This window comes from Diadema setosum, chromosome 13, assembly GCF_964275005.1.
Source record: "Diadema setosum chromosome 13, eeDiaSeto1, whole genome shotgun sequence".
Lineage (NCBI taxonomy): Eukaryota > Metazoa > Echinodermata > Echinoidea > Diadematoida > Diadematidae > Diadema > Diadema setosum.
Genome location: NC_092697.1, coordinates 15006302 through 15030687, shown reverse-complemented (window position 1 = coordinate 15030687; position 24386 = coordinate 15006302). Strand labels below are relative to the sequence as shown.

General features: G+C 39.1%; 2 protein-coding genes across 3 annotated transcripts; both read left to right on the top strand.

The window, feature by feature from the left end:
* Positions 1-527: 527 nt before the first annotated feature.
* On the top strand, positions 528-24386 carry LOC140236915 (dynein light chain Tctex-type 5-like). Of its 2 annotated transcripts, none has more exons than XM_072316853.1 (5): positions 528-619; positions 17341-17437; positions 19153-19406; positions 20893-21049; positions 22406-24386. In XM_072316853.1, the coding sequence occupies exons 3-5, from the start codon at positions 19195-19197 to the stop codon at positions 22562-22564; spliced, it is 528 nt and encodes a 175-aa protein (XP_072172954.1). In that variant the 5' UTR covers positions 528-619; positions 17341-17437; positions 19153-19194; the 3' UTR covers positions 22565-24386. The 2 variants fall into 2 exon arrangements, with proteins under 2 accessions (XP_072172954.1, XP_072172953.1); XM_072316852.1 differs by having other exon boundaries at positions 19115-19406.
* Positions 11103-17369, top strand: LOC140236437 (uncharacterized). The gene is made up of 4 exons (XM_072316361.1): positions 11103-12534; positions 12922-13332; positions 13852-14097; positions 17341-17369. Exons 1-4 carry the CDS (start codon positions 11103-11105, stop codon positions 17367-17369), a joined length of 2118 nt encoding a protein of 705 aa, XP_072172462.1.

Sequence of the window (24386 nt, the reverse complement as noted above, 5' to 3'; positions counted from 1 at the left end):
AAAAAATAGGGGAAAACCCATAGGGAAAAAAAAAGAAGCAGAAGAATTAACTCGAAATGAAAACAAACAAACTACCAAAAAAAAAAGCCATAGTCATATATACCCATATACAGCGACATTCATTGTAAAGAAAAATGGATAAATAATAACGGAGAGAAAAAGAACAAAACAAAAACAAATACAATCACCACACCTTAGACCTACACCCCACCCCTCGGACATTGAATAAGACAGTGTCAGGTCGTGACTGTGATGAAGATACCGGTGAATGATTTATGAGAAGAATGTGACAAATACGCGTGTACAGTACGTGTGTACTTTGACTACAGACCATAGAGCTGTATTTTTTTAGAGCTCTATGCTACAGACGCATGTTCGTACTCCGGCCGCGCGCGGCCGCATACTGTACAACAAGCGCGCACGTTACATACTTGTACGTAACGTACAATTCAACGTAGGTACCTCTGTACTACCAATTCGACGTACATCTGTGTACAAAAACATACACGAGAATCAACAGTCCGGACCGTACAGTACGTTCGTTCGACCTGCCAAGAATGTAAAGTGGATCGTTCTTAGATTTAGTTTGATGTTGGCTAACCATAATTCCTCCCTCCTGGTAAGTTTCCATCAAATACACACTCACACTCTTTTAGCCAAGGTCTGTCTGAAATAGGTGTAAGCAATACATGTCGTTTGATAAAGACCTATTTTATTCTTATATTGATGCTTTTTTTGTTGTTGCTTTATTTGTGTTACATAGGCTCGCCACTCGTATACCAGTGGAAGTCGTATCGAATGTCGGTATGTTTTCGTCTACTGAAGATGATCCCCACGCACGTTCAGGCTTCACTGTAATCTGTATTATGTAGACCGAGAGAGGTCTAACGTTAGATCCGGATAGGCCCCTACATCGAACACTCTTCCTGAGGAGTTGAAACAGTGTGCCTCCTTGTTTTCATTCAAAGCAAACTTAAAGAAGCACATTTTATTAGGTCCTACAGTATGTTCATCTACTTCACGAACTAGGCATGCTAAACACAAATAATTCATAATCATATGACTAACGTAACGGGTTAAAACCGGTTAGGCCTAATGTTGGTCTCCCAATGGCAACATTGCTTATCGTTCCCTCTTCCAGCAAACCAATTCTAGTACAGTGCACTCCCGTTATAACGAACACGGTTATAACGAAATTCCGGTTACAACGAAATAAAATTTAGGGCCGCAACATTATCAACTCTATGTATTTTTATTGTTTATTCATTCGGTTATAACGAAATTTCGTTATAACGAAAGAAAACTGCCGGTCCCGAGGACTTCGTTATAACGGGAGTCCACTGTATTACTAGTCAATGTACCCGTGGAGTGCTGAATCAGCCGAAGTGGGGCATATGGGGGGGGGGGGGTATGATGAAGTTATCGCAGTAGTTTGGTATGTACTGAGAACTTCTCTCTCTCCTCTGTATACAACATTGTCTACTATCAGAGAGTACATGTATAGTAGCCCTACTACATATCGACCACCCTTATTGAAACCGACCGCGTATAATTCGCGCACTGAACACTTAGTACGCACTTTTCTGCGCGCAAAGCACATAAAAATGGATTGGCTTTGAATGTAGATTAGGATGGTGTGGGAAAACGCGATAATTCACTGTTTATTAATGGTTTTAATCAAGGACAAAATTTCGAATGAATATTTTCACCGAATCGTAATGACAGCACAATGTAATGTCTGTGGAAGTTTCTAAAAGGCTTCTAAAAAGCTTCGTACAACACGGTGTTCAATACAACTCGGTTTACGTGCATTGTCAATGCAAAATCAGCGGTCGATCCTAAAAACGCGATTTACCGCGGGGAGCTGAAACGAGGCCACGCAAGTTCGTCGGCGATATTTTTGCACTGAAACTTCGAATCGAAAAGGGAACAACGGCATTTGATAGAGCTGGATTTTCTCAATCACGTAGGTCAAGTTTTTTACGTGAATTTCAGTGTTAAATATTCTTATCAAGCAAATAAACATTAGGCGGTCGATTAGTAGAGTCTAGTAGGTCCAACCCTACATGTATCATGCTTGTTTGGCTTCAGCCAGTGCCCAGAAATCCTCTGTGGGGATTCCCCCGGAAATGGTCAAGGTCACTGGGTCAATGGGGGTCAAATAACTGTTTTGCGCTACTCCTTGGTCCGATCTTGGCCAAACTTGCTGGAAGCATAAGTAGGCCTACACCTGGGAAATCCCCATTGAGGATATTTCTGGGGGGATCCCCATATAAGTAGACCTACACCTGGGAGATCCCCATTGAAGGAGTAGCGAAAAACAGTTATTTGACCTTTGACCCCAGTGACCTTGACCTTTCCAAAAATGAAGCCCTCAAAGGCAATTTTGCGGTCAACCTGCATCCACCCACTAAATTTGATGGAGATCGGACCAAGGACCTGGGAGGAGTAGAGGAACAAACAGACAAACAGACAAAGGTTGCTCAAATTATAGTATGATTCTAAATTCCAGCCTATCTGCCTGTGTGCACTTTCAAGCACTTGCACGCACAGTCACCACCATCACACATCAGAATTTATTTTCCCCTGCTATCTTCGCAGCAGAATTTGTATTGTTACGAATCTAGTACGTCCCTACCTTTTCCTCGGGCCGACCATCTTTTCAAGCAATGCTTACAATGGCGGCCCTCTGCATAATTGCTTCTTAACTACAGTTGTTATTGTAATCCCTGCTGCATAGACATGCATACTGTACATTATACCATTAGTTTCCTCTTATATTGTTGTTTATGCAAGTCAAACGACTCTGTTTTGAATATACTTTGTATGTTTTCCACATGTTCATGATTATGTAACTTTAACCTATATTGATTTGCAGAAAATAAAGTATCTATCAAACAAATCTACAGAAAGGACGTTGTAAATCACTCGATTGATATCACTTTAGATAGGTCTAGGCGTAGGCCCTAGTCTGGTTCTTTGGATCAATAAATTCTAGACATTTTTTTTTTTCTTTTAAAATCACAAGGCCATAAAACAAGATGGGTATGTTACAGTTTAATTTAAAGTTCTAACGTTTGGTTGTATTAAACACAGTAACAGTACACTAAACAACTACTAACGTTAGACCTCTAACGTTAGAGCCTGTGTCTAGAGCCCTACAACAACAGAATAGACTTTCCAAATTTCTATAGAATAATTTCCAAGTTGTTAATGTTAGTAAGATCCTATCACATCTAGCTCTAATGTTAGTAGCCTAACGTTAGACCCTGTCTTTGTATCAGCCTGCAGCTATTAAAAATGATAAAGCGACAAATATGCAGAATGTGCAGAACGACTGCACAGGCACAGGTCACAGCCGCAGGCTACTTTGGCAGTTTCTTTCCTAGTAGTATTCATACTAGTAAATATCAAAATTCCATTACAGCTGAACAATAAGATATAGATATACAGTTGAACCTCTCGTATCCGGACAAGTCGGGACCGGGGCTCATCCGGATAAGGGATTTGGCCGGATACGTGAGACTCGATGCTTTATACATGTACATATACACATGTACTGATGTAGCCCATTGTAGTACCACATGTAGTAATGTGTATACTGCAACCTTTTCATTGTTACACTCAGTAACAGACCCCAAAATAGAGGTTCGTGTTTGTAAGAATGAAATCATTTTCTTTTATAAATTCTTGGGATGATTTACCTAAATAATTATTAAGAAATGTATCAAGTATATGTAATTCATGTGTGTTTGTGTAGGAGTTCTCAAGGAGTTGGGAATCGCCCTTTCCTCCCGTAATTCTTTAAAAAAAAGATTTAAAAAAAAAAATCACGGCGAGATTGCGTCCGGATAATAGAGAGATCCGGATAAAGGGAGGCCGGATAATAGAGGTTCAACTGTAAAAGAGATTCTAGACACTATTTATGCATGATCATTTTACTTTTTTAGGACCTGTTTTTATTTCACTTTAATGAGAGTTTCATTGTTAGCTATGATGGGATTGCACTGTAAATGTTACTATTTTAGCATAGATTACGATTAGTAACCTTTTCCTAATTTTACATCAAATGATCTAGTACTGTAGTTGTCTACAGACTAGTACAAGCCCTATCACAAGAGAAGGATGTGTACCATTACAACTAGCCTAGACTTCTAATCATGTTATACAACTAAAAAAACTTTGTTTGGATCTGCTTGGTTCACTGTATGTAGATCTAATCATCTGTTTGCATCGTTTGTTTGTTTTTCAGGGAATTTTTCAAACTTTTGTTTCTTTATTTTTAGCCACAAAGACCGTATACAACTAAATAGAATTGTTTCTCAACCCTCAGTTAATCTTGATACATTGTAAATTATAAACATGGCACTTCCTGTCATTTGATGTGGTTTATAATTCAGGTGAGTAAAATTGATGTTTAAAAATATTTGCAATTCTGCTGCAGTTTGAGCTACCAAAATTGCAAATGGTTTTCTAGATCTATATCTATAGTATTTGAGATTGAATACAAAACTGCATAACTGCCAAAAATAGTCCTTTATCGCTCTCTCTCCCTCTCTCTTTCTTAATTCCCATGTAATGACATTTTTGCTGGCATTGTGAACAACTCGACCTCATGTTGGCAAGTGCACTTTATTCCATCTCTAAATTGAGGCAGCATAAATTCTCAGCAACATGGTGATGACAGCGTTGTAAAAAAAACAGTTGCACTTTATATGATAACATTGCTCCACTGTAATAGTGCTAGATCTGGGTTCTCATCACCAAGCAGTCCCTTAGAGCCGTGACCTCTCACTCAGCATGAAAATATTTTAGGATGTGTGGTGGAGATGGGAGCCTTCTTCCTCAACAGGGCAGCTATTTTTTTTTTTTTATCCGTGAGGTCATCTCTTCAACTCCACTCCCTTTGACCTCTAACTGCTCTGGGGATTCAGCCGGGACTTTTTGGGGGATTTGAAGAAGCAGCTTGTGCTGTAATATTGCCCTCATAGATAGGATCTACCCATTATAAAACGCACAGGATAGGAGAAGCTGATGTGCCCCAATCACAGGAACGCACTGCCCAGCATATATGCAGGAGGGCCAAAGCTGTGTCATGCTGATGTATAACTTTGTGGTTGCTATCGGTGTTAGAAAATTTTATAATTGTTTGTGAGCAGAAAAGGTGGTCTATAAGTGATGGAGATGAAGTTATAAGAAGTGGATCTTCAGTCACAATCAGAAATGGTGCCATGTGAGTATGCTGTGATATTTGACTCCACATATTTGTACTGGTACTGGCTTTGTTAGTGTGGAAGTGATATGTTGTAAGCCAGTTCTAACCAAGGAGGTAGGCCCTACATGTACCTCCTTGCTCTGTTCTAACCAAGCTCCAATTTGTACTAGTAGTGTGGGTGCAGTAAAAACCATGAAGACATGCATTTAAAAGTGTGAAGGATGCATCCATGTACAGTCATGACAAAATATAATCTTATCAATGTGCATGTGAGGTTCAGTAAACAAATGTCAATCAAATTTTAATGACATACCATTCCATTCCACTTCATTTGTTTTATGGTGTATGCATGATTTATTTTCATTCTGTCATAAACTAGCAATGTATGAGGTACGGTAGTATAAATGGATTGTTCAGAAAATTGGCACCAGTAATACCTTTTAAATAATTAATACTTCTGTGTAGGCATCATTGTAAGCATCATTGTGGAGATAGAAAAGAGGGAGCTTACTGTATTCATCTAGATTTCAACACTGTTGCATGGATGTTAAATTGACCAGCTACAATAATTGGAAGAGATGATGGGGGGGGGGGGGGGGGGAGAAGGAGAACCCCTCTCTAACCTGCAGCATTCATCAAATATGGAATGTCATGGTGTGATTTCATGTAGTGACTGTTAAGAAATCATTGAAAATTACAAACTGTCATGTTGTATCATTTTCCAAAATCAAAACAGATCATGCAGTGTTGAATGGATCAGACCTGTGTAGTCGTCATGAACTTGGTACAGAAATGGGCAGGATTTGCAAATATTTTATAGAAAAGTCAGTAAATGAGCACACAGTCTAGAGCATTTTTCCCCCAAAGTTTTTTTTTTAATGAGCAGATTCTTATCTGTCCAAATGCTATGAGGTTCTGCCTTATCTCATAAAAGAAAAAAAAATATCTAAAGTGCCCTTTCATCCAAAAGAGTACTGTCTCTGTAGAGTGTTGTTCCACATCATCATGACATTCATCAATATTGGCAATATAATAAGAAATTTTGAATAGAATTTTTGACATCTAATTTTCACCAAATACATGTAGTGATCTAAATCCACTCACATGCAAAATACAAGGAGTAAAAGATGTTGTCACATCAAAATTTTTTCATTGGTGGGTTCACAAAAATAATAAATTACAAAAATCATGGTATGATGGATAGCAACTACATGTATAACCCCTTTTTCATATAACTCATGATTCATGTGTACTCATCAGACTACAATGTATATGATGCAAGGATACAACTATTTCATGCTGATTTCATGACAAAAAGACAATGTAGGACCGATTTACATTACATGTACTGTATTGTCTGCCAATGTGGAGATGATAATATGAGATCATGTCATATGACTTCCTCCAGTTTGTAATGATTGCGAAATAACAATGTTGCTGTTTTGATGATGGTATGTAAAAACATTTAAATTCTGTAACTGTCAAAAAGGACCAATTTTAATGAAATCCGGGTTATATTTTGGTCATTTAATTTTGCTCATGTATTTAAGCCAACAAAAAACAGGATGTGAAATTGCACTTTAACTTTGGGTGACTGCAGAAAATAGTATCATCGCATTCATTGTTTCCTATAGACTGCATGTTTTATCAGCAATTAAATTGCTCAAGGGCAGGTCCCTGAAACACTTTAGAGGGGTTTGCTTCATTACATGACAATCAGTGTTGCCTTGACAACAAGACGGTGATGCACGGAGGTAATTAGCACCGCCCTCCTCCACAATTTTTTGTGTGTGGCTCTAATGCAATCTATACATCGATGACGGGCAAGTTGATAATTAACAAAGACCCAGAACGGAGTTAACTCCTTGTGATCTCATCCGCTGAAAGGATTTCTGCACTTTGCTAGGGAAGAGTGTCCATCAATACTTCAAGTGTCCTCTTACTCTATAACATCTATCCCTCGCTTTCACACTCTGGCTTTAGTATTGCCCTCTGTCTATTTGCAGTCCAGTCAGACGTGTCCAGCAGTTTCAAACTGAGCACTTAGCTTTCTGTGTCATAATTGATGTCGAGTCGGATGATGGAAGGTTTGACACATCACTCATTATGTCGTACAGGGTTGTGAGAGACTTCCCTGCAGATGCATTGACGTCAGATTTCAGGAGGGAATTGTCCAAGTTGGAGTTGAAGCCTTGAATCCCGGGGATGTCATCTCATTTCACGGGAGCGCATCCGGACAGCTACGTGATGGAAGACGCCGACCTTGGTCATTGAGAGGGGTGGATGAATCTCGCTGTCATGTGCGCATTGTGTAGTCGTTATTCTCATTTCGCAGTTGGTAACTTGGCATCTGCCTTCAAAGACGCTGGTGGTGAGTCGTGCAGCTGGTCAGCTTAAAAGGAAATAGTGTATCATACGGTGTTTGCGTACAGAAGAAAGCAGTGTATATATTTGTGAAGTGCTGTGCTGACAACACTTACCTACTAATTGCTCAAGTGCCATGCGATTTTTCTGTTCTGCTGTCAGCACCATCTCGGGTAAGATTTTCCATTTGCAGAGATTTAAAATCTTCTCATTGGTAGACTTATTTTCTCTTCATTTATTCTCACGCACCCATTGAGCTATTGTCAAGCAACTTGATACTTGATTCTAGATACTCAAATTGATAACTTGCTTACTTAGTATTTCTGTTTTATCCTCAATCCTGATAATGTAACTATATTCCCCTACCAGAGAGAACGCTTGGTTGTTGGTTTCTTTCTTTCTTTCTTTTTTTGTAAGGACAGTGTAAGATGCAGTACGGATAGTTCAATTCATTCTATATTTCTCCATCGCAACATGATCAATAACATATATGCACAGTGTACTTGGACGTAAAAAATTTCAACATGAGTAATCAATACAAAGGGAGCTACATTATACTTTAGAAGAGGATCAAACAAGCATTATAGTGACAGACTAATCAAAGAATGCAGATGGGGGACCCACTGAAAGCGAAGCTTGTAGATTGTGGGCCCCCTGTTGCAGTATATGATGTATTTATGAAAAAAAGGAAGATATTTGTGGTCACAAACCTAATTCATATTTCTTGAACAATTGAATTTATCGAACCTGTTCCAAAAGTTCCCGTCGGTCATCGAGAAAGCAGGCAAAGTCAAGTTTACTGTAGGCAAAAGGACAGACCAGGAATGCCAGTTTTCTGAATTCAGGCCCTGGCAGTTTCAAAGTTCAGGCCTGTTCATGTACAAAGGAGCTTCATGTAGATGTATTTCAGGCCCTCTTTTTCATTCTAACTGGCATTCCTGGGAAAAACACATTCAGTAGATAAAGATGTTTTCATCTTTTTTTTTATTGCTGAGTGGAAACTTAACAATTTCAAAACATCTGTCATCTGCATTTAAATGTGGCATGTATTGCTCATCAAAAAAAGACAGGCTGATCTGGAATTTGACACATTCTTTATCTTCCGCCCCCCCCCCCCAAAAAAAATGATGTGCTGTGATGTTGGTTTTAGTGTCTGCTGTTGATAAGCCCTAAAAAAAACAACAACAAAAAAACAACCAAAAAAAACAACAACAACAACAACAAAAACCTAACTTATGCTCTCACCAGTAGGAAAATTGTCTTACAGCTGTCAAAGAAGAATGGCCCGACATGTTCATAGTCATTCACAGATTTCTTCGGTCACAAATTTACATATGGTGATAAAGATTCAGCAAGATTTTCCAAGCCTGAGATAGTCATATCACGTAGTCAAGATGTCACAAGCAGATGCATTCTTCTTCTTTTTTTTTTTTTTTGGGGGGGGGGGGGCGAGAGAGAGAGAGAGACGGAGAGAGAGAATATTGCAGTGTAAATGTAGTGTTCATTACACTATTCATTGAAGGCCATGCTGCTACAGGCATCTATCAAACGCAACAGTTGCCATGGCAGCGGCAAATGAGCAGTCAAGATTCGGTGCAAACAAGGTATCTAATCTCCTAACGCACAGATTCCATAAATCTAATTGGTATTGGGGGCACTTTATTTCCGTCAAACACAGAGTTACATAGGATCAATATGTGTGTTTGTACAGCTTGCCTTGCAAACACAGTGTCGGTAGAACAAGTGACCATGCATCTTCCTTTCTGCACAAAGTGTGTAAATATGATTAGAAGAAGAACTCGGTATTGCATATTATGGTCATATGAATACTAAGTTATGCAGAATGTATATGTTAAACAAGTATCTCACCCATGAATTTGGGAATATCTGACTATATCAGCTACTTCATTTTAATTCAATCTATTGTTGCTCGTATTTCCTGAAGGAATAGCATTAGTGACAATGAAATAAAGAGGCAGTGATATTAGTTGTACATTAAAAGGTGAGAAATATATGAAAGAAACAATAAGTGCATTTCTTAATATCATGTGGCTTGAAATAGACCACAGCAAGATACAAGAAAACTTATGCATCATGTGATCAAATTTAACATTGTTCAGCTGCTGGATCCACAAGTGGGATACCACGCATGGATAGTAGAGAAGTCATATTTGACCCATCATCGCCATTAAAGCATGATATTGTTGCTGCTTGTAGATTTCCTATATTGAGAAATCTTAGATTCAGCTCTGTAGTATCAATAGTAATGCATAATTTGTCCCACTTGCGAAAACCTCCCATAGAAACAGCATGAAAGCCTACCAGACCAGATAAACTACAGATCACAACTATAATACAGATCTGTAGATACATAATACCACCAATATGCAATTTCAGATGATGCATGGGATTCAAACCAAATTAGGCAACTCTATGCAGGGTAGCAAAATGTTTTGGAAAAGACAAAAGATTTCATATTTAGAAACCTTAGACTATAATTCCGACGTGAGATTACCCACTCTGGTGTAGCAATGTACCTCAATCAGGCAGGAAGGCTATGATGATTCAATAGGGATTAGGTGAATTAGGTAATCTCTATGCATTGGCAATTACTTTCCAGACATCTAGGCTAACTTGGTATACAGCAACTTTGGGTTAAATAACCACATACTGTATGTAATTTAAGCAGTCATCCCCCATAAAATCTGAAGTACCAAATATGTCATTTAGCAGTCATTCCTCATAAAATCTGTCTTTCCAAACTACCCTAGTCATTGTTTGTTTTATTTTGTTTTAGCCTGCTAATGCTGGTATCGTTACAGTATTTACATCACCGTCCTAGTTCACCACCAAAACTGTGAAATTTTAGCTATGAAATTGGAGCCAGTAAAAGTGACCTGTCTACGTGCCGGGCGCTCCTAAGTACCATGACTAAAGAATGTTCGGGTTCTTAAATATTCTTATCATGGTTGCCTGTGACCTGATGAACCTGTTGAAGCTGTCTTAAAACTTTACATCACCATCTTCTGTCAATTAGTGCTTCCCAAAGGGCTCCCTCACAGGTTGTGGTGAGGCCAATGTTCTTGCTTTCTTGTTGTGTTTTGCTTTCAAGTCTGTATTGACCCCTCGGGAGAGATTGATGGGTTCTTGTGAATAGAATCTAGATATACACATGGCAATAGAATGAGTACCCCATGTTCGTCTAGTTGAAGGTGAACTGTAATAGCGCCACCTTGTGTCAGAAGTATGAACGTGTTCAGCAATAAACCACAATACAGTGCAGTCTATAACCCGGCACCAAGGTGTACACTCGTAGTGTCAATCCGAGTGAAGATATTACAAATATGGCGACGAGGATGGGATGAGCGGAATCCCAAGCTTGTTTTTCGAGTAGATTATGATGTCTACCGTCCCACTGAGATGTTTTTGAGGACTATTAGTGGAGTTTAAGCTTAAATTTCCGACTGATTATTTTGGATTCAACACGTACCGTTGGTGAGACTGTCAAGAATAGGAATCCAAGATGGCGGCGCCCAGTGGCTACATTGGACGACTGGGTGAGTTCCAACAAAGTCGTGAGACTTTTAGTGCCTATGTGGAACGTTTGGAGTTATTTTTTGCCGCAAACAATATAGTAGAGATAGATGCTACTGATGAAGAGTCTGTGCGTAAAAACTGTGAAATCCAGACCAAAATGAGGGCAATTTTTCTCACTGAAGTTGGCCCTGCAGTGTATGAAACTGTCAAAAATCTCCTGGCACCGGGAAAGCCAAAAGACACATCACTCCAAGTGATACTGAATAAACTAAGGGATCATTTTGACCCTAAACCGCTGGAGATTGCGGAAAGCTACCGTTTTGGCACTAGATGTCAACTGCCAGAAGAGGACATCGCGAATTTCGTGGTGGCATTGAAGAAATTATCAATCCACTGTAATTTTGGAGATTTCCAAGATCGTGCTTTGAGAGATCGGTTTGTGTGCGGTCTTCGGAGTGAGAGGATACGCAGCAAGTTGATGACAATGTCCAATCTTACTTTTGATGTGGCATGTAGCACTGCAATCCAGATGGACTTGGCTGAAAAAGGGTCTAAGGCAGTGCGCCCGTCAGCCTCAGCGCAGCACCAGTCATCAGGGGAAGTTCACAAGATGTACCATCCCGCCCAAAAGACAAATAAAGCGAAGTCACCCAAGTCAAGCACAGGGACAAGTAACCATGGTAACAGGACAGGGAAGCCTTGTTACCGATGCTCAGGACAGCACTCGCCAATGAACTGCCCATTTAAGAATGCAGAGTGCTATTCGTGCAAGAAGAAAGGGCATATCGCCAGCGCTTGTCGAAACAAAAACAAGCCTACTTCAAAGCAGACCAGATCTTCAGGATCCACAAGCGGACATCGTCAATCACTACATACCCTCGAGCAGGAACCTACCACTGAGGAGGACGAACTTGCTATGTACACGATATCTAGTAATTCAACAGCTACCGGTAAACCAGCCAGAGCACAAAACGGATCATTTTCAGTTTGTGTGGAGCTAGGAGGAGCCCCTGTAACAATGGAAATTGATACCGGAGCATCAGTGAGTGTGATACCAGAAGCAGTGTACATGGAAAAGCTGAAGCAGATTCCTTTAGACGCGAAGCGAATCGAGTTGCGCAGCTACTCTGGAGAGAAAATCCCAGTGTTGGGTAGCGTTCAGGTCCCAGTCACATATAAGGGGCAACAAGCAGATTTGCCGTTGGTGGTCGTCAAGGGAGATAAGCCAGCATTGTTGGGTAGAAATTGGCTACAAACCTTGAAGCTCAACTGGAGTGACATCTTCCATGTTCGCGTAAACTTCAAGTGTGCGGAGGACGTGATCAAACAGCATCCTAAAGTGTTCAGCGCCCAAGGAGAACAAATCACAGGTCACAAGGCGAAAGTTCGTGTGAAGCCGGACGCTAGTCCCGTACATTGTAAAGCTCGTGCTGTGCCGTATGCACTCAAAGAAAAAGTAGAAAAAGAACTGAAAAGACTTGAGTCTGAAAACATTATCAGCAAGGTAGACAATAGTGAATGGGCAACACCCATTGTAGTAGTACCTAAGTCAGACGGAAGTGTCAGAATCTGTGGTGATTATAAGGTCACAATAAACCAGGTACTGGAAGGTAACATGCCAGACACACTACCCACTGCAGAAGATCTGTTTAGTACCCTCACAGGCGGGCAGGTCTTTACCAAAATGGACTTGACAAATGCCTATTTACAGTTAGGTGTAGATGATGAATCAAAGTCTAAACTGACAATCAATACACATTTGGGTCTATTTGAATTTAATAGGCTTCCTTTTGGCATATCCACAGCTCCTGGAATTTTCCAAGGGGTCATGACAGAAATCCTTGAAGGGATTGAGGGTGTGGTATGTTACCTCGATGATATCTTGGTCTCAGCTCCAGATAAGAGCACACATGATGAGAAACTGCTAGAGGTACTGAAACGCCTCGAGAAACACAATGTTCGTGTCAAACCACAGAAGTGTGAGTTTTTCAAGGACTCAGTAGAGTACTTAGGACACAGAGTTGACAAGGATGGCTTACACCCCATGAAGTGTAAGGTGAATGCCATCAAGAACGCGCCCACCCCCAGGAACATCTCTGAGCTCAGATCATTTTTGGGACTCGTGCAGTACTATGGGAAGTTCATGCAAAATTTGGCTACCATATTGCACCCTCTAAATGAGCTCCTGAAGAATGATGTACCCTGGAGGTGGACACGTGAGTGTGAAGAAGCGTTCAAACTGTGCAAATCTCAGTTGGCAGAGAGTACCATGCTTGTACACTATGATGTAAACAAACCAGTGAAGTTGCAGTGTGATGCCTCACCATATGGTGTAGGGGCTGTGATTTCACATGTGTTAGAAAATGGGGAAGAGAGACCCATAGCCTTCGCATCCCGAACACTCAGTACCAGTGAAAGAAACTATGCGCAGATTGAGCGTGAAGCGCTTGCTTTGATTTTTGGTGTTCGTAGGTTTCACAAATACCTCTATGGCAGACGGTTTGTAATTGAAACAGACCATAAACCATTGACAGCCATTCTAAATCCAACTGCGCATGTTCCAACACTGGCTGCAGCTAGGATGCAAAGGTGGGCCCTCATACTGTCAGCATATCAATATGACATTCAATACAGAAGGTCAGCGGAGCACGGTAACGCTGATGCAATGTCTAGGTTACCCCTGGCATCAGAAGTGACTCCAAACCCAGAGGACTTGTTCTATTTCTCCTATGTAGATGAGTTGCCAGTCACAGCAGATGACATTAGGAAGGCAACCCAAACAGACAAAGTGTTGTCAAAGGTGAAGGAGTACGTACAAAATGGATGGCCAAACCACATGTCAAACACTGAACTCAAACCATTCTTTGTACGGAGAAATGAACTCTCAATAGATCAAGGTTGTGTGATGTGGGGATCTAGGGTGATAATCCCTGAGAAGTACAGAGACAAACTGTTAGGAGATCTGCATGATCAGCACATGGGTATGTGCCTGACCAAGAGCTTGGCGAGAAGCTATTTGTGGTGGCCAGGTCTTGATAAGGACATTGAACATATGGTAGAACAGTGTAGTACGTGTCAAGTAGTAGGAAAACAACCCCCAAAGGTACCATTGCAGCCATGGAAATGGCCGAGTAGAGTGTGGCAGAGGCTACACATAGACTATGCAGAGATAGAGAAGCAAAATTTGTTGATTGTGATAGATAGTCACTCCAAGTGGGTTGAGGTGTTTCCGATGAACAAAACAACCTCAAGCAAAACAATAGACGTTTTGCGGGGATTGTTCGCATCCTACGGTTTCCCTGAAGAAATCGTGTCTGACAACGGACCCCAATTCTGTTCAGAAGACTTTACCCAGTTTTTGAAAAACAATGGTGTAAAGCACACTAGGGTACCCCCGTACCATCCAGCTTCAAACGGAGCAGCTGAGCGCACAGTGCAAATTGTGAAACGCGCGCTAGTGAAGCAAATGCTTGACCAAAATCCAAAGAAAAGACAGTTATCACTGTCACACAAACTAGCCAATTTTCTGATAACATACAGAAACACACCTCATACCACTACGGGGCAGACACCAGCAGAACTGTTCCTGAAAAGAAAACCAAACACAAGGTTCACACTGCTCAAACCAAACTTGGCTAAAACTGTAGAGGAAAAACAAGAAAAACAAAAGGAAAATCATGACAGAGGTAGAGTGAAAGAAAGATGTGTGGAGGTAAACCAAAAAGTTAAGGTGAAAAACCAGCATCAAAAGTGGGTGAAATGGTCACCAGGAAGGGTTGTGAGAAAATGTGGGCCAAGAACCTACATGGTCAAGATGTTCGGTAGTGGGAAAGTGAAAATGGTACACATTGATCACATGATGACAATGAAAATGGCTGAGTTAGGAACAGAGGAGAAACCAGATGAATCAGAAAATGTGACTATGACTGAAACACATGCACAAATGCATGAAAATGAAGTACATGAACGTACAAATGATAGTGAGGGATTGAACCAACATGTAAACGGAAGTTCAAATGTGAGTAGCAGTCAAACTGCTGGACTAGAGACTAGTGAAACAGATGTAGGTCAGAGACTGACCCCACCGCAATCAGAGGTAGGTGGGTCAGCCACGTTTGGACAAGGAAGGTATCCAGTCAGGAAAAGAAAACCTGTGGTCAAATTTGATGCATAAACAGAAATGCCAAATTTGTAGTTTATGCATTGTTTGTTTTTGTTTTAATGTTATATTGCTAAATTTGCAGATGGAGTAATGCAAAATACAGCAATAACAAAAGTGTTGCACAAATAATCTGTTCATACAGTGGGCTCTTGTAATAACAAACTCATTGGGCCCATTACAAATATTGTGTTTGTCAGTGTTTCCCTTATAATGAGAGTACACTGTATATGTTGCAAAATTTTGGCATACAAAAGAAAAAAAAAAAAAAGGAATTTGAAACAGTTTGCAAAAAGGCATACATGTATCTAATTTTAAGTTGATTTTTTATTATTACAAAAAAATGTAGCACTAATGCAATGAAAGTTGAACATACAGGTAATTATAGATTATACCTGAAATGTTTTTGTTAACATTCAATTTTTGTACATGCATACATGTACATTCCTGCAAACTCACAGCTGTTTACAATCTGTAGTTCAAGTTTTAAATGTTGATGAAAAAAAAAACAACTGGAATTTATATTTTAAATAATGCCAGATAAATGTTTCATGAAACTGAGTGTTTTATGTGCACCGGAAGTTGAGTTTAAAGTGGCACTGATAACATGTATAACAGACTTAAAAACCTATAAATACAAGTGTATATTGTACATGCGGGTCACAGGAGATGTACTACTTTATCAAGAAGTCATATGACAAGCATGTACTTATCATATTTTGAGGATGTATTTGATTGAGATTGAAGGCAGCACAGATTTTGATGATATTCTAAACTCACATTATAACTGGTATTACCTTGGTTACCCATTTACTGTTCTAAGGTGACATGATATTTGATTGTATAATGATAGACACACACACAAATGAGTGAAAATGATTATAGGACACATTTTGAACAAAAGCACAGTTGTAAACATTTTCTATGTGAAAGAAATGTTTTATTTAGAAAGGAAAAGTGATCCTTTATGGAGTTAACATTTTGATATTATGCATTGCATGGGTAACAAAGTTATATGACAAGGCAAAAAAAAAAAAAAAAAATGCATAAGCCTGCATTATAGTTATTTTAGCCTTTTATATATATTATATTGTAACCACACATGTATTCACATGTATGTAACCAGAACTTTTTCATTAAGAAGGGAGGAGTTGTAATAGCGCCACCTTGTGTCAGAAGTATGAACGTGTTCAGCAATAAACCACAATACAGTGCAGTCTATAACCCGGCACCAAGGTGTACACTCGTAGTGTCAATCCGAGTGAAGATATTACAAACCATCTATTCGGACATGACATACCCAGTAATTGGGACACAATAATGACTAAGTATGAAGTGTCTACTGACTGTTATTCTGGACATTCTAGTTCTTCGTATCTCTAAGTTACATGTACTATCATAGCTTCTGTGGATGCATAAAGTGCAGGGTATGTATTTTGTATACTGCAAAGTGTAACAATACACCATGGCTTGAGCGTTTCTGTGATTTAGGCAATATTTGCAAACTTTTTAATGCCTCAAATTCTCTTACAATGGCTCTCTGAAATTGTAATTTTCTCCTTTTTTATCTGTGACTGACACTAAAATTAAAACAAGGAGATCAAGTCATATTTTTTTTCAAACTTTTCAAAGCTGTAGCAAATGTTTATTTGCACAACAGTTGTGAGGAAGTGAATATGTGTATCTTAGAGCTCTAATACAAGAACTTTTGCTGTAATCCTAAGGTATATGGCTATGAGGACAGTCTAGGTAGGCCCATGTCTTCTTATTTGCACACTTAAGGAAGCCCAAAATCACACTTGACTTACAAATTCTCAGTTTTTTTTTTTAAAAGTGACAATATTTAGGAAGTGGAAAACTTCATGTCTCGGAACCAAAACTCTTCAAGTACAGTAGGTCACTGGTAGCTATAACCATGGATGTGATAGGGGTGATTGCTATTCAGATGGTGTGAGCAGAGATATGATCCAAAGTTTACCAAAGTGGCTGAAAACTCTCGAGCCGGTTGAAATTACCCGCACTTACTCTTTTCTAATGTGATATTTATGTTTCTTGTCTCTTGCAGAAGCTGTCATGATGGAACTTGCCCAGTGAAGCTGGCAAAGAATCCTGCACCCAGAACATAGTCTTTCATTTTTTACTACAGGACAGTTACAGGACAGGTTAGTGAAGTGCATTGTACTTACTTGGTTTAAGTTCATCACCATGTTTAGTATTACACTCCGTGATACTTCCTTTTCCATAAAATGTAATGAAATAAAATAAAATAAGATAAAAATGCTCTCTCTGAATATGCAGGGTCCATTTCATAAAGTCATCACATACAGGTCTTCACATACATCTCATAATGGCCAAAGTCACTCATATGTTGTATGAGAGATTTTCAAAGACAATTATTAAAAATCTATTTCATGAAGTCTCTCATAAGTGTGCCTTGTGACAAAAAGTCTCTCTTAAAGGAATGGTAATGATTTACTTATTTGATGAAAATTGGTTTTGAAATGGCTGAGATATCCAAAATTAAAGAGGTCCTAACAAAAGGTGGGACCCACCTTTTATTAGGACCACTTTGTTTTACTTTGCTAATATCTAGCTAGCTCAGCCATTTCAAAACTGATTTTCATCAAATAAGTTTTGAATTCCTCGTAAAAAGTGTGCTTTTTAATATTCCTTAAGTGGGTTCTAATCATATCGCCAAAAGTTGAAATCTGATTCCCCCATCTAAATTAAAACTTTGCCATCCCTTTAAAGACTTTCTGAGATGGACCCCAGTTGTCTTGATGAAATGTGGGTAAGAAAAGATCATTGCCATTAACCTATTGAGGATGAGCTAATTTCACTTTAGCATGCATCCCTATACACACCTGCCGGAGTACATGCTGATTAGTCTTCAATGAGATAAAGTTAAAGCTACAGTCTGCACGATAGCTGATATTGATTCATCCCATTGTAATTGAGTTGTTACTGAAGTGTTGGTTTAGAATGTTGACATAACTTTGAATTCTGGTCAAGATTTAAATTGATTATTTTGATGACAGGAAGAAATCAAGACTTTAGAAGTTATCTGGCAGTCTTTCCCCATTTTTTTCCCCATCACCAAAGCTGTGTGACAGAACCAGGTAGATCTGATTTCACCTCATCGGGGGTGAAGAAAGCTGCAAACTTTATGCCTATTTTCTCAGCAGTAACAAAAAAAGTATATCTCAAGGGTCACATAATGGAAGGTAAATATTTTGAAGGAGAGATCAAAACCAAGTACAAAGCATGGTGACTATTTGTATTCCAGTCCTTAGAGATTTTCTGTGATCACCTGTTTTATGATTGAAGAGAGAAAGAGAGAGATCTGAGACTTGCCCATTTTAAAGGGATGGTACAGTATTGGTGGAGATGAGAATTTGGCTTTTAATTTTTTGCGAGATACCAAGAAAACACTTATGATATAGTACAGAGCATACCATTTTAAGAGGAATTCAAAGTTTATTTGATGAAAATCGGGTTTGGAATAATTGAAACATCCAAAAACAAAGTAAAATAAAGCAATCGTAATAAAGTGTGGGTCCCACACTTTATTAGAATCGCTCTTTTTTGGATATCTCAGCCATTTCAAAACCAGTTTTCATCAAATAAACGTTGAATTCCTCATAGAATTACATGTTCTTTCATATTTCATACGAGGTTTCTCATTATCTCACCTAAAAATGTTAGAAACCTGAAATTAGGTCTCAACCAAAACTGTACGTTCCCTTTAAGTTCATGTGCTTGAAAATATTGCTTTATATTTTTATTGCATGTGGCAGACAGATAGCGTTTGAAGCCCCTTTGTTTGATCCTTCTTGCAGGGGGTCCTGCGTGTGTTCCTTGACTTGACTTTTCTCAGCTGCTGTAAGGGGCCAGGCGACACGTCACACCCCCTGCCACCATGAACCGCCGTGCCACCCTTCATGCGGGGAACATCCATCCCACTGCTGCCAAGGGCAGCTTGTTTGACCTGTCCGGCGGGCGGCGCCCCCACCACGAACAGGGTCGCAGCTACATCTCCCTGGGCGTGGCCCCCAGCGACGAGATGGAGGAGTACCATGCCAAACACCAGGTGGAGTATGAGAACACCTACCGCTTGGAGCCCAGGAACAGGTTGGTTCCCAATATGCCACTCTTCTGTTCTACATTTATTTGTGACCCAGCACTACAAAACCAACAAAAATTTGATCGCCAGACATGGGTTTTTAATTAAGGACAGATTCTGAAAGAGCAGGCTTTAAGCTTTAAGACAACGTATAACTCAATTCAAATGGACTTTCCTAACCTATATAAATATTATAAAGAAAACACATACTCTGGAAAAGTGTTTACTGAGAGAAGAGGCTCTAAAGTAGAGTGTCTATTCAAGTGCTTATTCTTATCAGGCAGTGATAGCTGTGCAATGAATGGGACAAGAAACAGGATATGAAACTCTGCTGCATAAACAATGAAGGATTTATAAGATTAAGCTACATTGATTATGGTCTATTATCACCTTCTATTCATGACTAATACCAACTTTCAAAGCAGGAGCATCATCCTTTCAAGTTATGAGAGTTGAAAGTGAAGAGTGTGTGAAGGGTTTTAAGAAATGAAAAGGGAACTCTGAAACACATCTATTCACACTATACTACAAAAAAGTGCTTTAAAAAAATGCCAGAAACCACAATTTTGCATTCATATTATGATCCCGAACTTTACCATAATGTAGATGAAGTTTTGCTCTTTCAGAAAATATGAAAAACTCAAAATTGACTAGGTTGACCCATCTGACCTATTTCGAATCCTGACATCAGTGTGTGCGACTTTTTGTTGGTTATGTGATGCACGGTCACATTTAAACCTTTTACATGCACAGGCACAAAATAGCTTAACTATCTGAACTTGCCAGGCTATGTCAGCAGCATTCATCAATCCATCCAAACTCGCAGGTGAAGCTCCTAAGTTAGCAAGGCCTCCTTGTATGTAGAAATGCGCCTCAATCCAATAGGAAGACCATAGTGACAGAACAGAAATGAGAAATCTGTCAATTTGTGCTCTCTTTCAGTGGTCTGTCTGAGGTCTTGCCCTATAGGGATTGGGGGGGGGTGTAAATGTTAAAGGGTGTGTACAGTTCTGGTCGAGGTGAGGATTTAGCTTTTAACGTTTTGCGAGATATTCAGAAACCACTCTATGAGATGTCAAAGAGCATGCAGTTCTAAGGGGTATCAAAAGTTTATTCAATGAAAATCGGTTTTGAAATGGCTGAGATATCCAAAAACAAGGTGAAACAAAGAGATCCTAATAAAGTTGTGGCATGTCGCCTTTTTTAATTAGCACTTTTTGGGATATCTCAGCCATTTGAAAACCAATTTTCATCAAATAAACGTTGAATCCTTCTTGAAATTACATGCTCTTTCATATTTCATAAGAGGCTTTTCATTATCTCACTTTAAATAGGAATGTTCAAAACATGAATCCCCACCTCAACCAGTACTGTACAGTCCCTTTAACTCTATTTAATGAGTCATTTGGTGTAAAAAAAAAAAAAAAAGACAGAGAGAGAGAAGAAAACAATTGTGAAGAAAGAAATTGAAACTGCTTTGTGATTGGTCGTCAGGTTTGTTGCAGAGAGGGTTGAGCCAATCCTGAAGGAGATTCTAGAGAAGCACCTTGAGAAAGCCGTGTATGAGCCGATCCAGTGCAGCCAGCTTGCCAAGACTGTGGTAGCAGAAATCAAGGAGCAGGTGAAGGAACTCAACTTCGAGAGATACAAAGTAAGTGGTTTGTTTAGTGTTATACAAATAGTGAATGGTCACAGGTGCAATGGTACGAGATTTGGCACGAGGTGAAAGATAGAGGCGCTCTATTCAATGAGGCGAAGCCGAGTTGAATAGTGCGCCTCATCTTTCACCGAGTGTGAAATCTCATTCCATTACACGAGTAAAGACCATACACTATTTGTTTTATACAACACCTCGAATGTCAACAAATTTGGTACTCACAGATTCTTGAATTTAGCACAGAAATGGCAACCATTTTCCGTGAAAAATGAATGAGTAGCCTCACAGTCGCAGTCACCGTGTATGTACATGTTAACGTGTATACGTATGCGAAACGAAGTTGTTTACAAAAAATAGTGACAAAAGTTAAGAGCGCTTGTAGTTGTTGAGTGCGCGCGGCACATGTTTGTTTATTGTGACATCAGAGCGTGTGCAATAGAACATTTTGATCGAACCAAAATTGCACGCTGAGACAGCCAGAGCGTGTAATAGAACCTTTCACTAAATGTCACGTGATGGGCAATCGACCAATCGGATAGCTACATTCTAAATAGGTGTTGTATAATTAGAATATAAAGTTTACTCATTGATCAATAATTATGCCAGCAGTATAATTTCGTGGTTTGTATTTTGGCAAGTAGGGGGCACAAAGAGCTTCCCATACTTTGCCTACAAGAGAACAAATGAGGTAAAAACAATAGCCATGGGTATAAATTTCTATGATGAGAAGCAGCAATAGACACTGCAGTATTGATGTTTGCAATTCTCTGTCTGTATGAGAAAGCTTGACTGGGATTGTAACCTCAAAACACTAATTTGGATTACCAATGTTTAACATCAGTGCATGACAAATGAAAAGTTTTTAGTGTTTGCAAGGTACATTCTTGCAAGTTGTTTCGTCTAACTCTTATTGCTTTGGTGGTGCTTATTTGGTACCAAAGCCAAATATTACTTCTTTCTATTCAGGTGTCTTGCACATTTTGTTGTCTTGTACCACTTTTTAAAATGTTTTATCTCCCCCCCCCCCCCCCCACTGAAGAAGTGTTTTTGTGTATGGGCTCAAGTATACATACCACTGATTAGATGCATCATTCATAATTCTGAATAAACAGATGCAGAATACAAAAGTCAAAATAGGGATGGAATATGGCAATAGAATTTTGAAAGCTATGAATGTCAGGAAAGAACTTGAGGAGATAAGAAAAAAAAAAAAGACATTGTCAAACCAAGTGGGCAGATATGTAGTAGTACAGTCATCAACATTACAAATTATTGTATTAACCCTAATAGTGGACTCAAATGTATATATATATTCTCTGAGCATCGTCTCACTTGCTGTCCTCCGGCCAGATTGTCTGCCTGGTGGACATCGGAGAGAAGCGCAGCCAGGACTTTCACATGGGCAGCCGCTGCCTGTGGGACTCCCAGCGGGACACCTTTGCCACGGCGTCCTACGAGAACACGTCCATCTTTGCCACGGCCATCGTCTTTGCCGTCTACTTTGAGTGAGCCTTGTTGATGACAAGGCAAGAGCTCATTAGTCTGGATTCATTGTTGGTGCCTTTAACACGATATTTCTTTATTTTGTAAACAAACATTGTTTTTATGCCGCGAAAAATACTTCATTTTCGAATTTTTACAAAGAACCACAATTTCAGTGCAAGGAAGTCTTTGGTGCGATTCAGTACAGACATACATTTGCAATTTAAAAGGAACTACTGCATAGATACCCTCATCTTTCAGCTATCATAAAGAGGTTCTTTCTCTAAGATGCACAGTTTTGTAGATAAATATCTGGAGGAGTTTATATTCAGTGATATTCTTTTGAGGCGCTGTAGGAAATATCAGTCATGCATGCTTCCTAAATTCAACATAGTGTAACGGTGCAGTAATCTCTGTTCGCTTTCTTTTTCAAAAAGGATGAATTTAATTTCCATGAAAAGGTAATTGAATAAGTGTTGAATATTGATAGAATTTCTGTGATTATCAACACATTTAGGTACATAATTTATCTGTAGATATGATGACATGAAATTTAGACATGTACATAAATGCAATCTTTGGTACTTGCAATTCTGAGTGTTTATGATAGAAAACTTAGAATACACATACAAAGTGATTACTGCTGTCTTTATTTTGAAAACCATTTGAAACAAAACTGATAATTTGATCAATCTCTCCATATGCAGTTCTATGTCAAACTCAGTCTGATGGTGCAACTACAGTTGTGCTCTGTGTTTATGCATTTTGATTATAATTCAATGTTGTTCTGTACCTTCACACTTGCACATCAGCAGGTGAACTCTGTAAACCCTGAAATGTACACCATATTCATTGCATTTTGTTCTGTCTTAATTGCAATACCGAAGACAGCAGCACATCATTCAACCACTCATACAATGTATGAAATGATGTCTATATTCTAAATGTACATAACACATGTTGACATTCTTCTTCTTTATTTTCTTGTTGTTGTTGCGGAAGGTGACATTTGGAGCATCAAAAGGCCATTGTAACAATCATAGATAAAAGTGGAGGTTTGACCAGGGAGGTGGATATCTCTTCCACCCTGACTTGACACTGCTGCCACATTTTGCAGTCAGGCGGGCTGCTTTGAAACAGAGTAGATGATTATGTGGTAGTCTATTATGAAGGTTGCATTTCTTGCCTATGGGAAATTTGAAGCATGGGAGATATTACATCCCTTGTGCATCATAGATGCCTTTCAAGGGCAACTTAATTACAAAAAGAAGAAATACATGCTATGTGGCATAGTGTTAACTTCCATGATGTATACATAGTCAAATTCTATGTAACCATTGCACGGAGCTAGATGTGCATTGATAGAGGGAAACAAATTAATCATCTAATGGGAAGGTTGGGGTGGAATTAATCGAGGAGAAATGACAACTTAAACAACTCAAAGGATCATATATACTGTACCAGGTTTACCATTGTTCAGTAAGTTTCTTTGTACATGTATTATTTACTGCAATACCCAAGTCTATAAGTTGCAATAGGTGTGAGTAGAAATTAGTTATAGGCTTTCTGTAGATTTCTTGCCCAAATGCTTATTATAGAGAGGTGGCATTATATACTTCATGACAACTCAGTACTCAATTTTATCGCAAATTCATTTTTAGTATCCTTTAGGAGCCTTTTTAATCAAAAACATCTATATTGTCTATATTTTCAGTTCATACGCAAGAGGTATGTGGCAATAGTGTGAGGTGAGTAGTTGGTATCATTAGGATAGAACCAGCATGTCTTCCCTATGTATATATAATATATAATGTATTAGCATTCCTGGCCCATTACTGGTTTTTTTTTT

Coding starts and splice junctions, on each gene's coding strand:
- LOC140236437 (XM_072316361.1), top strand. CDS start 11,103: ATGGCGGCGCCCAGTGGCTACATTGGACGACTGGGTGAGTTCCAACAA. Junction 12,535..12,921: donor GGACGCTAGTCCCGTACATT/GTAAAGCTCGTG, acceptor GCATATCCACAG/CTCCTGGAATTTTCCAAGGG. Junction 13,333..13,851: donor TGTACCCTGGAGGTGGACAC/GTGAGTGTGAAG, acceptor TCTCCTATGTAG/ATGAGTTGCCAGTCACAGCA.
- LOC140236915 (XM_072316853.1), top strand. CDS start 19,195: ATGAACCGCCGTGCCACCCTTCATGCGGGGAACATCCATCCCACTGCT. Junction 19,407..20,892: donor CGCTTGGAGCCCAGGAACAG/GTTGGTTCCCAA, acceptor ATTGGTCGTCAG/GTTTGTTGCAGAGAGGGTTG. Junction 21,050..22,405: donor TCAACTTCGAGAGATACAAA/GTAAGTGGTTTG, acceptor TCCTCCGGCCAG/ATTGTCTGCCTGGTGGACAT.